Source organism: Scardinius erythrophthalmus, assembly GCF_964197995.2.
Source record: "Scardinius erythrophthalmus genome assembly, chromosome: 3".
NCBI classification, from domain to species: Eukaryota; Metazoa; Chordata; class Actinopteri; order Cypriniformes; family Leuciscidae; genus Scardinius; species Scardinius erythrophthalmus.
The window spans coordinates 5,643,223-5,660,928 of record NC_138223.1 but is presented as its reverse complement, the minus strand read 5'-3'; the positions used below and the strand labels follow the sequence as shown (position 1 = coordinate 5,660,928).

Below are 17,706 nucleotides of genomic sequence, written 5' to 3'. Positions count from 1 at the left end.
TAAAATTAATTTAATTGTTAATATTATTATAAATGAAGATTTTGTTTATAATGCACACATTTATTATGCAAGTATAAATGTGTTGCTCTACAAAAAGTGACTAAGAGGTCTAGATATAAAAGCATTTATCTCAAAATAATTTTTAATTATTAGTATTTTACATATTAATGCTCTTTCCATAGATAAACATTTTGCATGGATTACATTTACACCATTATAATTGGGTAATTATTAAATTAATTTAAATAATTCATTATTAGCATAAAATCTTATGATTAAATAGTGTTGATAATATCCAATATCTTACAGAAGATTTAGATCATAATACTTATTAGCCTCTAAAGTATTATTAATCAAAATCTAAAATATTTTCTGTATTGGAAGGAATTGCATGTACTTTACACCGTCACAAAATTATTAAAAGAACCACCACAACAACATAAGTTGAGCTTCATTTTATTAGATTTTTCTGGTAGAAAAATAACAACAATTTTCCATTTTAATACTCTTCACCCTCCTCATCTTCCTCGAATGAATCAAGGCCCACTTCTTCGTAGTCCTTCTCCAGAGCTGCCATGTCTTCTCTGGCCTCAGAAAACTCTCCTTCTTCCATTCCCTCACCCACGTACCAGTGCACAAAGGCCCTCTTGGCATACATCAGGTCAAATTTGTGGTCGAGACGAGCCCAAGCCTCAGCAATGGCAGTGGTGTTGCTAAGCATGCACACCGCTCTTTGCACTTTGGCTAGATCTCCACCAGGAACCACAGTTGGGGGCTGGTAGTTGATGCCCACCTTGAAGCCAGTGGGACACCAGTCCACAAACTGGATGCTTCTCTTGGTCTTGATGGCAGCAATGGCCACGTTGACGTCTTTTGGAACCACGTCTCCCCTGTACAGCAAACAGCAGGCCATGTATTTTCCATGTCGTGGATCGCACTTCACCATCTGGTTGCAGGGCTCGAAACACGAGTTGGTGATCTCAGCCACAGAGAGCTGCTCGTGGTAGGCCTTCTCGGCGGAGATTACCGGAGCGTACGTGGCAAGAGGGAAGTGGATGCGAGGGTAGGGCACCAAGTTGGTCTGGAACTCTGTCAAATCGACGTTCAAGGCGCCGTCGAAGCGGAGCGAGGCGGTGATGGAGGAAACAATCTGACTGATGAGCCGGTTGAGGTTGGTGTAGGACGGACGCTCGATATCCAGGTTCCTCCTGCAGATATCATAGATGGCCTCGTTGTCCACCATGAATGCACAATCGGAGTGCTCGAGGGTGGTATGGGTGGTCAGGATGGAGTTGTATGGCTCCACCACAGCCGTAGACACCTGGGGAGCTGGGTAAATGGCAAACTCTAGCTTGGACTTCTTTCCAAAGTCAACTGAGAGACGCTCCATCAGAAGGGAGGTGAAACCTGAGCCTGTGCCTCCACCAAAACTGTGGAAGACCAGGAAACCTTGCAACCCCGTGCATTGGTCGGCCTGTGTGGAAGAGGGGACAGAACTTGCATTTTAGTCTCTGTTATTTTGATCTCGTTGGTAAGTACATGCAACACAATTTTTTCACATTACCAGTTTGCGTATGCGGTCCAGCACCGAGTCAATGATCTCCTTGCCAATGGTGTAGTGGCCACGGGCATAGTTATTCGCTGCATCCTCTTTGCCTGAGATGAGCTGCTCAGGATGAAACAGCTGGCGATAGGTGCCTGTGCGGACCTCATCTGGAAGAATAACATACCAGTGCCGTACAAAGTTAGTGCAAATCACCAAATCCTGGACAGTGTTGTTACCTAAACCTATTACAAAGTACCTTACAAGTACTAAAAGAGAATTAATATTAATTAATACTAGAATTGTCACAGTTTTGAGTGTTTTTCTGTCTTTGCTTTCTCCCTGCCTGTCAATTTGGTTATTAGTTTCTATGGTAGTTATTCTGTTCAGCTGTTGTCTAATTAGTTCCCTGTATACAAGTTCCCTTGATTAATTTGTGAGTTGTCCGGTCTCGTCAGTGTATACGTGCTGTGCTATGTTCCTGCCTTCCTCTGTATTTGTCTTATGGATTATCTAGAAAAAACTTGATTTGTGATTCACCTTCTCCGTCATGTGTTTATATACACAACCCAAAAGCGACAGAAGACCGGACCAAGACAATATTTTGTTGTGCGTGTTATTTTTCCCCATGGATCTGCCGGCAGTAAGACTGTTATGCCTGGAGCAGATGGACCGGTCGCTGGAGGATTATACCCAGGACTTTTTAGATCTGGCATGCCTTGTGCACTATTCGGACGACTCGCTCAGTGTTTTCTTCCACACCAGCCTGAGCGAGCAGACGAAGGCACGCCTGCCAGCGAACGGTCCCTGTGAGGACTTCTCCGCCTATGGGGAGTGGGTGCTGGTGAACAATGAATCGGAGTTCACGATCGGTCCCGAGGAGGACACCACCAGCCCCACTCCCAACTCAGAGCCCAGCCTGACACTACCCCGTGAGATGGACACGACGCCTGAGCCCACCGTAGACGGAGAGCCAGCGCAAGGAGCGACTGAGCCCGAGAACACGTCTGACCAGGTGTGTGAGCCGGCTTCATCGTGTGCCTCCGTGGGAGGTTCTAGTGCAGTTCGAGGGGATGAATTGGCGCCTACACAGCCACCGAGGGCGAGTCATGGGTTTCTGGACAATGGGTTTGGGAAGAGGATGATTCCATGCCCCCACTGATACTACCCGACTTTGAATGCCTACCTTCATCTGCGCTGGTCCCACCCGGCCTCCCACTCCCGCCTCTCTTCTGGAATCACCTGATTCCTCTGACCAGCGCCTTTTGTCAGCTCCTCCGCTTAAGCCTTAGGGGTGCTTGTGTCCCACTGCTCTCCGTCTGCACCTAAGGCTCTACCGCCATCTGTCGTCCCCATGGCCACGTCAAGGAAATCCCAGCCATGGCTCCTCCCTCCTTCGACACCGTCGCCACCTAGCTCCGAGCTTCTCCCTGGTTCGTCCCACCATCTGCACCACCCTGGTTTCACCTCTCCTGTCCTCGTTGGGACTGTTGGCGCGAGGTCGCGCCTTTCAGGGAGGGGCGTACTGTCACAGTTATGTTCAGTTTGACTTTGTTTTCTGGCTTTGCTTTCTCCCTACCTGTCAGTTTCTATGGCTACTCATTTGATTAGTTATTCTGTTCAGCTATTTGTTCCCTTTCTTGTTCCCTGTATATTAGTTCTGTGTTTGCCTTATGGATTATCTAGTCAAGACTTGATTTGTGATTCATCTTCGTAATGTGTTTATATACAACCTGAAAGTGACAATAATAGCATATACATACTAAAATAGCACTAATCCTGACCCCTACACCTCTGGACCCAAAATAACATTTAATTATCAGTGATGCATACCAGATTTGCTCATGGTTATATTATTATAATAATTTAGATCTAATTAAATAATTATTATAATAATATATTATGAACTATTATTTTTTAATGTTACATTTAAATGATTTAATACAAATTATCTTTTATAATAATCTATATATTTTCAATATAACAGACCGTTCTGCTCAGTTATCAAATTACTACAACTTAAACTAACATTAAAATGAAAATTGTAAGTATATTTTTTATTTCAAAATATTAATAATATAACCGTATACAAAGTATATTAAAATAAGGATCTTGAAAAAATTGGGTTTATTAATACGCAATCAGTTTGCTAAATATTTATTTGTGATAATAAATGTAATTACAGATTGAACACTGTCTTTTGTCCAGTTGCTTATAAATGCAATGTTTTTCACTGCCCGATGAAGACTAAAATGGTTGAAACACTGCATTTTAACAGTGTGCCGTCCCTTTTTCTTTCTATTATAAATGCAAAGAGCTTGGCGCTGCAATGATTTTAATGCATTTACAAATGCATGACCTCTAATGGCTTGTTGCCTTAAATGTAACACCATGATGATATTTACCAATGACCGTTGGCTCAAGGTCTACAAAGATGGCACGAGGTACGTATTTGCCAGACCCAGTATCACTGAAAAAGGTGGTGAACGAGTCATCATGGCAACCCACTGGTTTGTGGTCAGGCATCTGGCCATCGGGCTGGATACCGTGTTCCAGACAGTACAGCTCCCAGCAGGTGTTACCCATCTGGACGCCAGCCTGGCCAACGTGGACAGAGATACACTCACGCTGTGGAGAGGAAACAGATTATTAGTAACCAAGTAGTGCTGTGTGGCATTGCAAACATAACATATTTGGTGACAGTACTCTTTGTAGTGTTCCTCCTGAATTCAACTAACAACATTCATGGGACATTTGGCGGTCAATATGAAATCAATAAATTCCAAACCCAATATGAAAATTAGTCTATTTACTTGAATATACATACTCTTTTCTGACTATTCTGGTCAATGTCTATCCAATAAAGATGCATGTAAAAATATACTGATTTATACATTTAACAATAGCACAAACCATAAATAAAAAAAAATGACATGTTGCCGCCTTTATGTTTTGCCCACCAGGGGGCAGAAGCAAACAAAAAGGCTCTTAATGGTGGGAGGTAGGCTTATTACACAATGTCAGTCACAGATGACTGACATGTGCAGCTGACAGGACAGGACAGGACAAAAGTACTGTCTGGATCACTCAAAGCCCCAAAACACGTTTGTCGTCAGCCATGGGTTTGTGCTTATCTAGATGACAATCCTGAGATAAAGTCTAAGCCAGCCTTGAATTCGTATCATGGCATGTTAAACACTTCTGTTTGTTTGGAAAGGGAGTTTCCTGAAAGACTCGACCTGGGAACCAGTTACGATGTGACATTTATGGCACTAATGGCAGACAGGCCTACTAACCCTCATAGCCGTTATTTTCTCTTCGCACATACACACAAAACACCTTCCACAAACATTTCCTCGCTCCTCTCACACACCCTGGCAAGTCTGAAGAAGCATGAAAATGCTTGAGGTGTCGACATCAGCCCCAACAGGTTTATATCAGACAACAGAGCAAGCTGCACCCTAATGTGGAATTTTAGTATGTGTGCTATAAAGGGAGGTTGAAAGAAAATATAATAAAAAATAATTGACAATTGAAAATAGAAAGTTGTGTTCTGGTTTTCTGTGGCCATGTTACAATAAATGTATGAGACAGCGAAATGTGCTGAACTACTACTGTTCAAATGGGGGTCAGTATTTTTTTAGTGGCAGAAAATACATTTGTTACCTAAAAATCTATATTTAAATATAAATATTAATATAAATATAAAATATAAATAAATGTATTTTGAACTTTCTATTCATCAAGAAAAAGTGAGGTCTGCCAAAGGCATATATGTCAGTGTTGCCATTAAACATTCAAATTTTAAGACACCGGTGCAATGGGTCACATGATTGCAGTAAAAGTGCCCTGTAATGATTCAGCACCTAAATCTGTGCCTGCGCTCCAGAGAGATGGCCTACATCAGCCTGAGAAGAAATATCCAGACTCTGATTCTCCTCTATCGGCATGACTCTTCCTCTGAATTCATTCTCCTGGGGTTGGGGCACTATTTTTACCCCTCTGCCCCTGTCTGCCTATTGGTGAGTCAGTGGGGAGTGGGATGGTACATTACACAGGCACATGGGACTGCCTAGTTTGGGCATGGCAGCCAGGTTAGAAGTTATTTATGGGTTGTTACAGGTCATCTTTCTCCACTAACTCTTTTTCCCCAACCAAACCCTCCACCACCAACCCCACATTGAGTTGTCTTCCTGATTTTTTTTTTTTTTTTACAAATTCTGTTGCCTCATACATTTCTTGTTCTCTTAGTATATACTTTTGTTTAACCCCTTTCAAAATAGTTGCAAGACAAAAATATGTCATAAATGTGTTTGGCTGTTTCTCCAGTTTGGAGAAATCATTATTTTTCCAATTCCTTGACTTTCACTATTGGAGATTATGATTATATTGACCATTACAAAGCCATATATTAATATGAGTTTTCTAAACAACGCCCTAATAGCTGTTTGGCTATTTGTTAACATAATGGCCGACATGACCAAGGGGTTGTCAGCAGAAAAAGGGTGGAGCAGGTCATTTCATTTTTGACGAAAGATTACATAGAAAAAAATAAATTTTCTGTAGAATAATGATCAAAATTCACCCGATTTAGTTTTAATACTAACTTTCTAAATACTTTGTCAATTGCATGTTGACGATAAGAAATTGATTACCCTAAAGTATATATAATAAGCACAAATTTGATATTTGTCTTTACCTTCAACCTTATTCTGTGTAATGATTGCAAAAAGAGCAAATAATTGATTTATGGTTTCAAAGTGTAAGGTGAGATATGACAGAGACTAAAGTTAGTTAATTTTTAACTTCACTGGGTGGCAAACGTCCTCATCTCATGATTTGTAAAGGAAAGAATATAAATGCTTTTTTTATTAGAAATAAATGAGCAATTTTACATTGCAAACCTCATGTCCATGCTTTTAGGGAGCCAGCTTGCAAAATATTAAGGTTTCAGAGAACGATCACTAATAACTCTTGTGACATGTTTCTAAAGGTTCAGCTGGCATCCAAAAGACAAACAGAATGTCCTCATGAGTGTGACTGGGACTTTTAGAATGCGAGAACCATTTGTCCTTGGAATTCAGCATAAACAAACTCCTACACACTTGGTTCTAATATATTTTCCATGTAAAAACAGGCTTGGAGACTTACAACACTTATTTAGTTCTTAACAGGGGGCTTTGTTGGCACTAGTCCATTTTGCAATGCGTGTGGGTTTATTTCAAACAACGATTGGCACACAATATTTCACACAATTACCCAAAGCTTGAGATTCTAGAAGATTCACAAACTATGAATCACCTTACTGAATGATGCCGTCTTAGTCATATCAAAAAAATAATAAAAAATTATTATTATTTCACCATCAACTATTATTACGCAGTTTTCTTTCTGATTAAGATGTTCTTTTTTTCTGGATCATGGGACATACTGAGGCAGGGAGCCACAACAGTGTTCAGTAAAATCACAAACACACCCACAACCACACCCATAAGAGCTTAAGGCATAATAGTTTCCAAAGTACTGATCATATGAAGTGCTGGTAAAATATGGTCAAATCTAGCTATAAACATAATATGGCATATAAAACAGTCAAATTAACCATTAAGCATATATTTTAGGCTAGTCACTTTTAAAGAGACGGTTAGAGTCATATATAGTGCATTAGACTTATTTTTTATAGTCTTTTATTGTTATTTTTTTGCTAATGTGTTATTAAAATTCAAAATACGCATTAAAATGCATATCCTTAGCGCGCTAGGTTTCCATCCACCTGTTTTCATGCGCATTTTGGAATATCATAAAAAAACGCTGAATGGGAACGCCCAGATTCTCATAAATTCAAAAAATGCGCATTAAAAAAAAAAAAAAAAAAAAAAAAAAAAAGTGTGGCCTAAACTGACTCGGATGAATATTTTATGCGACAAGAGACCGTGCGCATTAACTACGATGGGAACAATTCCTCTACGCATCAAAAAAAGTCACGTGACTGTGCGTGTGTGTGCGATGAGACGGCATTAACAGGACCGACCTCGTTGCACAGCATCTAAAATGCAGCTTAGGTTGTTCTGAAATGTCTGGGCATAGTCTGTCGTCAAAGTGTTTCTGTATAATTCCCTCTTAAAACTGTGTTACTGCTTTCCCAAACAGCAGCATCCGCATCAGAAACATATATAACATGGCCGCGTTTCGTTTGCGCGCTCAATATTATAGGCCTATCCTATACACACAGTGGCTTATCCAACTGCGTCAGCTTGCATTTCTCAAAGTAATATTTATCGCCAGTGTAACGATTTAATTATCTTCGACTCGCTGGATGAAAACAGTGCTTTATTCGCACGTGTTAAAAGCGATATTCCGATTTTGAGCATATAAGTTAAATGCAATATGTGTTTACAGGCAAAGAGACTTTCACAGTAGATCTAACAATTAAAAATAATGTTGTACTCACCATTTTGCTTTAGATTAGGGTTTTATTTTTCGCCGGGAAAATAGTTGATGAACACTTGTCCTCTCACTGCGTACCTGCAATGTGGTATGAGTGAGTCAGTCTCAGTGGCGCACTGACAGCAGTTTGATTTTATACTACAGCAACTCAGAGGAGGGGCAACCTGACACTCATGTGAAGCTGTGCCTGTGATGCAGTATATTTAGACACTTTAAATACAGAAAATAACATGCAAACCAACGACACTATTTCATAAAAAAATCAGGGACAATAATTCAGCTCAATGTGATGTATTATGTCTATTAAGCTACAGGTATTTTTTTATATACATATTAATTAATAAATCAAACGACATCAAGGTATATACACTGTAATGTCTTAAGACAAACAAATGAGCTCTTTGTTGAAGCGTTAATGCCGAACGCACAATATCAACAAGCACGACAGCCTACGCAGCATATATATTTTCTCATACGACACTTCCTGTTCTCCCCGTATTAACCCCGTAAGTGCTGGTGCAATGTGGAGTCACATCCCTGCCACACATATTTGCAACACAGTAAAAGTATTACAAAAGAAAATAAAGTTTTGCAAAAGAAAAATAAGGTATTGAGCAAAAATAAATAAATTGAATTGCAAACTAAAAATAAAGGATCGAGAAAAAAATAATAATAAATTACTGCAAAAGAGAATAAAAAGTATAGAGTGAGAAAAAAATCATTTTTGCAAACAAAACTAAAAAATAGCTAAATAAAAAATAAAATAGAGCAAAAACAAAGATATGATTAATTGCAAAAATCATTGGCAGCTGATAAAGAAAAACATTGATCTTATCTCTGCAACAGATTTTTAGCAGCAATAATTTTGCAACATATTTTCCATGGCCATAACTACTAATTCATTTGCAGTGCACCTTTTATTCTGCGTTTCAGTCAAGTGTGAGCTCGCAATACCGTTTTCCCTTTCTGCTTCACTATTCTGAGCGGCTGCATCCGAAATAGCATACTTCCCTTTAGTAGGCTAAAAACAGTATGTGACAAAATAAGTAAGTCAGAACTCACAGTACTCATAAGAGTGTAGGCAAAAAGGACCCGGATGGCCTACTACTTCCAGCTAGATTCTGAAGTGTGTATGAAGTACACTAGTATGCCATTAAGAACACAGTGGCTGCGTCTGAAATCGCATACTTCCCTACTAAATAGTAGGTGAAAAACAGTATGTGACAAAAGAAGCCGAATTCACAGTACTCATAAAAGAGTAGGCAAAAAGTACCCGGATGGCCACGGGAGAGGATTTATGAATGACTGTGAAGTGACGTAACTGTCGCTGGCAGGTCACATGATAATGACAACATGGCGAATGTATTACATTCATACTAAACAGACTTATATATGGAACATTTTTTAGCAGTCGTGAAGTAATTACTTATTCAAAATAACTCAAGAGAGTATGTGATTTTGGACGCAGCCTGCGTTTCACTTTATGGCACTGTTTTGAAGTGGGGGTGGAGTCAAGGGAATGGGGCGTGTACAATGGGCCTGGCCACACCCCTCTCAAATATATGTCATCAGTGCGAGACGCAGACCACAACACATGGCTGAGCAGTGGCATGTGGTGGATCATTTATTCACTGGCATTAAAACGTGCATGGTTTCGTTTTGCTAACTAAATGTGTATTAACAGCATTTGCTCAAGTTAAAGAAGTAAATAACACAGTTAAAGTGGTGTTTATTATTAGCCGTAGGCTACTTGCTAACGTGAAGTGTCTGAAAAAAGCAGCATCTGCTGTTTATTTCTCTCAATGTGCACACTTTTATAATGTTGATAGATTATTTTGTTTAATTTGATGAATAATAGCCTACTTATTATTGTCCACACTTCCCCATTCACATCTCTCCGGATATGGCTCTAATTGTTCTTATCTTGTCTTTATTATATTTGCCTTTTCATTCACTGTTTTAATATCTAATTTATTTGGTCAGATTTCTCACTTCATTTTGACTTTGTATCAAATGCCCTTTCTTTTAAAAAAAAACAATCATTCCAATGTTCTTTACTTTTCAAAATTAGTCATAAAACATGATCACTCCTAGCAGGAACATAAGGGCTAGCTAGCATGTTAGCTTAGCACAGCAACAAGTACAGTATAAAACCATGTTTTTGCTCCAAACTCACTTTATAACACCAGTTGAGCGTTGGAAATAACCTTCTGTGATCCGATGTGGCTTCTTATCATAGTATGAGGCAAAAATATATATTTTATCGTGTTCTAACCAGTGATAAAGGATATTAAAAGAGATAGTTCACCAAAAAAGGAAAATGTTAATCACCCTCATGTCATTCCAAACCCGTAAGACTTTCGTTTATCTTTGGAGCAAAAATGAAAATCTTTTTGATGAAATCTGAGAGCTTTGTGTCCCTCCATAGACAGCTAACGTTACGCAACTACCACTTTGATGCTTCAAAAAGTTCATAAAGAGATCGTAAAACTAATCCATGTGAATTAAGTCGTTTAGTCCAAATTTTCTTAAGAGATTGGATTGCTTTAAACGATGAACAGAATTATTTTAGGCTTTTATTCACATTTAAACATTCATCAACTCACACATCAGTTGCTGCAAGCTCAAGCATGTTCACTTGAGGTGCGAGAACCAATGAGGTTCTGTTTATATTCACTGATTAATGTTTATATGTGAATAAAAGACTAAATTGAATCTGTTCATCATATAAAGAGATCGAGTCTCTTAAGAAAATTTGGACTGCATCGATCAAATCATATGGATTAGTTTTACGATCTCTTTATAAACATTTTGATGCTCAAAGTGGTAGTTGCGTAGCTGTCAACAGAGGGACAGAAAGCTCTTATTTGTTTTTCGAAGATGAACGAAAGTCTTACGGGTTTGGAACAATATACCCAGCAAACACAATTACGTTGTGGTAACGTCTGTTGCACGTTGCATTTCTGCACTTGCGAACTTCCCTAAGCACTTCCCCTCGGGGGAATCCCCGCCGCCATTTTGAAGTGCGTTCCACTTCATGAAGTGGACGAGGGAAGTTTATATGGACAGACCCTCGCTCCCTCGATTTTGACCGAGGGAGCGAGTCTACTTCATATGTACACTTCAGGCACCTATATGTCCCACAATGCAGTACGATTGTGACGTCACCACATATCTCGTCTAATCACCACCACAACAAACAACTCTATGATATATTAATTCAAATTTTTTTAATTGAAAACAACCCAAACACCATACATACATTTGGATGCTGCATTAAACAAATTCTTAAAGGGAAAGCAAATGTAAATAATAAATCAACTACACAGCTGATTCCAAGTGATCAAGGGCTTAGGACGTTCCAATTCAGCCCATTGCATTTTCCGCCAGTAGTGGGCACTCGCAATGACGTACATCCGAGTGAACGAGACGGAGGGAAGTTAGCAAGTGAAGGGCATGACATTTTTGGACTGGAACGCAGCAATTGTAACAACCACTGATCTATATAGAATGACATTATGTATAGTCATTATATAGATCAGTGGTAACAACGTAGAATTGTACGCGATAGGGCTGTAGCAACGTTGTTGTGCGACATTCAGCAACTAAGAGACGACGTTCTGACATTTTTTTATTTATTTGTATGCTAGATAGACCTATAGATATCCCCCATTTAGTATTTTATATTTTGAGGTTAATTTTTAATTAGTCAGATGTTAGATAATAATATATTGTTTATCCTTATTATTATTTAATGGGGCTATCAGTAAATTAGCCCAATTACATCAACACCTGCAAGTGTAAACTTTGAAGAGTAAAAATGACAGAAGGTTACGTTAATTCAACTTTACTAAAACTGCATTATGGTAATCAAATTGCACTTCCAAAAGTCATACATTTGTGGAAAAAAAAAAGAAAAAAACTAAAATGCTTTTAATGTTTTAGTAAAATGTTTTTTTTTAACATGACAAACAGTCTTCAATGAATTATGTAATATTTTAAAATATGTGATAGCCTATGTGGATTTTTAACTGAATCAACACACTAACTTTTATTATTGAAAAAAAAAAAAAAAACCTTTAAAATTGTTTGGTTTATTCCTTCCTGCCGTGTTATACACTCACTGAAATAACTATATTTGGCTCGAGAGCATCGGTTCCTGAGCAGACTGTGGAATACCTAGACTAAATAGCAGACAACAAATCAAATGAAAAACTAATCAGTGCGAGCGAAGCGACATTAGAGTAATTTGAATAATTACGTATCTTATTTAGCTGAGGTAGCCTAATTCTCACGTATCCTTGCTCTATGTAGAATGAGACAATACACAATGAGCCCAACGGTTACGGGCGGTTGAAATTTAAAAGGCTGTTTTTCGAGCTTCAGGGCAATTCGGAAGTGTGAAAAAGGCTTATATGGCCCTGAATGGTGGTTTAATGTCAACATCGTGTCAACGCCCTGAATGGTGGTTTAATCTCAACATTGTGTCAACGCTGTAAAAACCGTCACCACACAATGTAGTTCTAGCAACCTTTTGGCCATGTTGTTAAAAAAAACGTTGTGTAGCCTACATTGTGCCAACGTTCAGTGTTTGACAGAATTGACATTTTTGGATGAACTAACGCATTATTCTTATGAAAATATCCAAGATGCCTTGAAGAAAATAGATAAACCATATCATTGCAAACGTGTTCATCTGTAAAAACTTTCATGAGTCATGTTATTCAGCTACAGCGATCTCTGGATGCCTTTGCCCATATAAGAGATTTCCTGGAACGTCATAAGATATGTGACTCTATCCCCTGGGCAGGGCCGGATCTAGACATTTGGAGGCCCTAGGCAAAATTCATGTTGGAGGCCCCCCACCCCCAATAAAACACACTTGAAACAAATATGATTCCTAACCTTTTTATTTATACAACATTTAATTTTAAATTTAGTATATTTTTACTTACACAGTACATAAGTTTGGACAAATTACTATTTGTAATGTTTTTGAAAGAAGTCTCTTATGCTCATCAAGCCTGGATTTATTTGATCAAAAATACAGAAAAATAATATAGTGAAATATTATTACAATTTAAAATAATGGTTTTCTATTTTACTAGGCTATACTTTAAAATATATTTCTGTGATGCAAAGCTGAATTTAGTGTCACGTGATCCTTCAGAAAACTTTATAATATTCTGATTTATTATCAAATGTTAGAAATGGTGCTTAATATTTATTTTATAACATGTGATACTTTTTTCATGATTCTTTGATTATTAAAAAGTTGTTTTAAAAAAGTCTTCAATATCACTTTTATAAATTTAACACATCCTTGCTGAATATTCCTGTTTTTTTTCTGTATTTTTGATCAAATAAATGCAGGCTTGTAGCATAATAATAAACTTCTTTCAAAAACATTAAAAATAGTAATGGGTCCAGACTTTTTACTGGTAGCCTATCAAACTTTATCTAAGCTAATCTCTTTTTTTGTTTAATGAAGATGTTATTGTTATTGTTGTTATTTTGCTGTTTTATTCAGTTTATTCACAGTTCCAGAATACCACTTCAGTAGATGAACATCATGAACGTGCTTTTATCATTTTTCTGCGTTATGGGCAGGATTTTTCCCTCCCATTTAATCAATATTGACTGCAGATATTGTCATATTATTAATATCAGTAATATGTTATTATGTATTGCATTGCTACCTTAAATATGCTATACACAAATCAAGTGGAAGAGAAAGACACGATCGCTACTGAGCAGGAAAAAAAATCTAAACTAATATTCCTATAGGCTATGATGTCAGGGTATTATCTAATCATCAGCATCAGAATATAGAAGATAGACCCATAGATATGAGATCCTTTATTTGAAACATTTAAAAATGTTGCAGTGTGTTGGTTTTTTAACTTTGAATACAAACGTCTTGTCTTTTACTTTTGTAGCTTTTTTACTAGTCAGCTCTGGACGCGATGTTATTCATTGATTGTACGCGCAAATTCAAAGCGTCGCGTCTGGGCACGTTAATGACGCTCGCGCGCTCTTTTAAACTCATAAAGCGGTGAATGGTTTTTCCAGAAATGACGCTGATCTACAGTAGCCCACAAGTTTATATTTAAAATACATTGCAATCACACCAAAATCGATGACCTGCATTACGAGCTGTGCTTCTTTGCGTGCCTATTTCTGCTTTTGCTTCGCACTCAGCACCTGATGGATGCGTTCGTTGACCGCCTCTGATCGCCTCTGACGTCCCCTCGGACTAAACTGGCTGGCGCCTCTACAGTCATGGGCTGGCGTTAATGTGACGTAATGTAACAGTCTATGGTTAAGATAAACATCGTCACTATTTTTAGTTGATTAATAGGCGACATTTTGAAATAAATTGTAGATAGGACATTTAATTTTTTTTTTTTTTTTTTTTTTTTTTTTTTGTCCCTCTGTCTGGGCCCCATCCCGCCAATCGGGCCCTAGGCACGTGCCTAGTTTGCCTTTGCGTTAATCCGGCTCTGCCCCTGGGCCCAGTTTTTCAAAAGTAATCCAGTGGGATTTTGGATCACAGATTGGATCAAATCTTGGAAATGGGTTTTTCAAAAGCAAAAGAGGGATTCTGAACTAAGATCAGATCATGTAATCCGATCTTAAATTTGATCTGGATCAAACCTGCCCTTTGGGTTTTTCAGAACTTTGAACTCGGTTTGGGATCTATTTGATCCAAAAAAACAGGATTATCCTGATCCCATCAGAAGGGTGGATTCAGTTGTGATTTTTCGAACCAAATAAAACCAGAGAGGTTTTTTTTTAAGTGAATGATCACAAAATCTATGTTTACTGATGATATATACATTTCTTCATATTTGAAGCATATATGAAGCATGTCACATCTAATGAGATATGGTAAAACAACAAAATCTGCAATTTAACATTATAACAAAATAACGAAAGTAAAATGTTTCTGTTTATTACAGTGTTTCTGTTTCTTAAAATTAAAATAAACAATGGTTATTTGTGGCCACCGGTATTTTGCCAACTGTTGTCTTTGCTAAGCCAGTAGGCTACACTGTTGGTTCCATTTAAGGCTCTAGTAAACAGGATTTGGTGATCCTGAAAAGTTCCTATCCGGATCAGATTGATCCAATCCGATGTTGCTTTGAAAAACTGGCTCAAAAGTAAGCTGGATTACGTGATCATGGATCGCAAAAAAAAGGATTACTAAATCCGGATCAATTTTATCCGGATTAAACCTTTTGAAAAACCGGGCCCTGGGTCCAGTTTAAAAAAAAAAAAATTTAATCTGGATCAAATTGATCCAGATTTGTAAATACCATGTTTTGCTATCCAGGATCACCTGATCCATATTATGCCAGTTTTTTTAAAGGAACATTGGATTGGATCACTGTGATCCAAATACCAAATTTCAAGGATTACCAAATCCTGTTTACCAGAGCTTTAAATGGAACCAACAGTGTAGCCTACTGGCTTAGCAAAGAACAACAGGTAGGCAAAATACAGATGGCCACAAATAGCCATTGTTTCTTTTAATTTTAAGAAACAGAAACACTGTAATAAACAGAAACATTTTACATTCCTTATTTTGTTATAATGTTAAAAAACAAAACAAAAACAATACTACCCAATAGTCAAAAATCAATTACAGGACAGATACCATCTCTGCCTTTAGGAGATGTATCTCCATCTGCACCTTTGTCAGCAAGATTTGTTCTTTACCTAATTCAATTTGTGTTTCTGCTCTTTCGGTTTCCCATTTGAGAAGCAACTCATAGCTGTCACCATCCTGGTTTGTAGCTGAGGAACGTTTGCGCTTTCTTGTAGGAACGTCTTGGAGTGTCTTCATTACATCCACTGGGGATCTATCTTCCTCCTTAATCACTGTGGTCAAGTCCAGGACAAACATTTCCTCTGCAGGAGAAGTTTGCTTGCATTCTTCTGAAGTCCTCTGTAATTTTGCCCTCTCCATCTGCTTATATTCCTTCAATGCCATGCAGAGCCTCTGATTTTTCTCCTCCTATGATTTTAAGGACCATATCAGTGTAATCACCCCTCTTATATGGCTTGTTACCTGTTTGGGGGCTTTTGGCTTCAGTAAGGTCTTTCGTTGCCTTGGCCCTAAGGTTCTTCCATCGCAGCATTGTTTTATGATCCTCTTTTGGCCAGACCACATGGCATTGACATGATTGGTTATGTCCTCCCAAATGTTGTGTTTTCCTTTTTTGGTAATTTCTCCACCATTTGCAGAGCTGAAACCTCCTACTATCGAGGCAAAATTGGCCGAACACCCTCCATAAATGCACAGGTTTCTGCCACAGTCAAATTAGGCCCTTTTGGTTCCAACTCTTTGGTATAGCCAACACTGATCTTAAAAGCCTTGAGCATGATTGCTTTGGCTTGTGCTCAATTAGGCTTATACCAATCAGCTCATTGCTGGTTAATGGGTGACACCATTTAAGCACATCATGTCTTTGCACCCATTTCTCTTAGCCTACAGAGGCATCCACATGGCGGGTATTGTTCATCATTACCGTAGGAGAAGGTACCGTCAAAGGGTGCATGCTGAGCATGCCAAACCACTCGAGCAATACAGATAAGAAGAACTGTATGCACGTTTCTGCTTTGGTAGAGATGACATTGAGTATATTGCAGATCTTGTCAGGCCAACACTCCAACACCAAACCCAAAGGAGTCATGCTTTATCCGTGGAGGAACAGTGCTTAATCGCTCTGCGCTTTTACGCATGTGGGACTTTCTACCAAGTAATGGGTGACAATATGGGAGTAATGTGGTGAAGGCTATGTCAGTAGTACTGATCTGATCAATTGGTTTCCTTTCCCAAGGATGACCAGACAGCTCAGGCTAAGCATAAGTTTTTTTCAAATTTACATGCCTAGCACTATTGGTGTTGTTGATTGTACTCATGTGCATATCCAAGCACCTTGTGAAAGGGAGTGGGAGTATGTCAGTCGAAAGGGGAGGCACAGCATCAGCATCCAACTTGTGGGCAACGCCAACTTCATAATAACCAACTGTGTTGTGAAATGGCCAGGGTCTGTTCATGATGCACGTATTCTAGTGCACTATACAGAGAGCTTCAATCCCACCGACCAAATGGCATAGTATTGGGAGACAGCGTGTATACACTCCTACCATGGCTAATGACCCCTTTTCCAGTTGCAAACACACGCTTCAACTCCTCACACTGCAAAACAAGATGTGCCATTGAACGCTTAAATGGAGCTCTGAAGGGACGGTTGTCTTAACTACTTGCGAGTACAACCCAAGGTGGCATGGAACATAATCCTTGCCTGTGTTGTTTTGCATAACATCGCCACCAGGCGTCATGTCCCTCTTGATGACAATTTTGATGGACATGAGCCTGATGTAGAACCAGAACAGCCGCCAATGCTCTTACCTAATGAAGGACACACTGGACATGCAATTAGAGATGCAATTGTGAGAAATTTCTAGGCTACTGAATGACTGAGTATATTTGTTGTTGTCATTGCCATTAATATACTGTGGAATTATAGAGCTGTGAGCAACAGTGACATTTATTTGACAGCTGATAGCTTTGAGATTTTGTTTGTTTGTTTTGTTTACCATATATCATTAGATGTGACATGCTTCATATATGCTTCAAATATGAAGAAGTGTATATATCATCAGTAAACATGATTTTGTGATCATTCACTTAAAAAAAAAAAAAA

At 38.5% G+C, this 17,706-nt stretch overlaps 1 protein-coding gene and 1 pseudogene across 2 annotated transcripts; one reads left to right on the top strand and one right to left on the bottom strand.

The window, feature by feature from the left end:
• Window positions 1–440: 440 nt before the first annotated feature.
• Window positions 441–8,483, bottom strand: tuba8l2 (tubulin, alpha 8 like 2). Its single transcript, XM_081361459.1, has 4 exons — window positions 7,995–8,483; window positions 3,949–4,171; window positions 1,565–1,713; window positions 441–1,474 (listed from the first exon to the last, which is right to left on the bottom strand). Exons 1-4 carry the CDS (start codon window positions 7,995–7,997, stop codon window positions 500–502), a joined length of 1,350 nt encoding a protein of 449 aa, XP_081217585.1. The 5' UTR covers window positions 7,998–8,483; the 3' UTR covers window positions 441–499.
• Window positions 8,484–16,500: 8,017 nt separating this feature from the next.
• LOC308688906 (putative nuclease HARBI1) lies at window positions 16,501–17,467 on the top strand (annotated as a pseudogene). The gene has a single exon. The product of its transcript is annotated as a putative nuclease HARBI1 (transcript).
• Window positions 17,468–17,706: the final 239 nt, after the last annotated feature.

Coding starts and splice junctions, on each gene's coding strand:
- tuba8l2 (XM_081361459.1), bottom strand. Junction 1,714..3,948: donor CCTTGAGCCAACGGTCATTG/GTAAATATCATC, acceptor TTATTCTTCCAG/ATGAGGTCCGCACAGGCACC. Junction 1,475..1,564: donor TGGACCGCATACGCAAACTG/GTAATGTGAAAA, acceptor TCTTCCACACAG/GCCGACCAATGCACGGGGTT.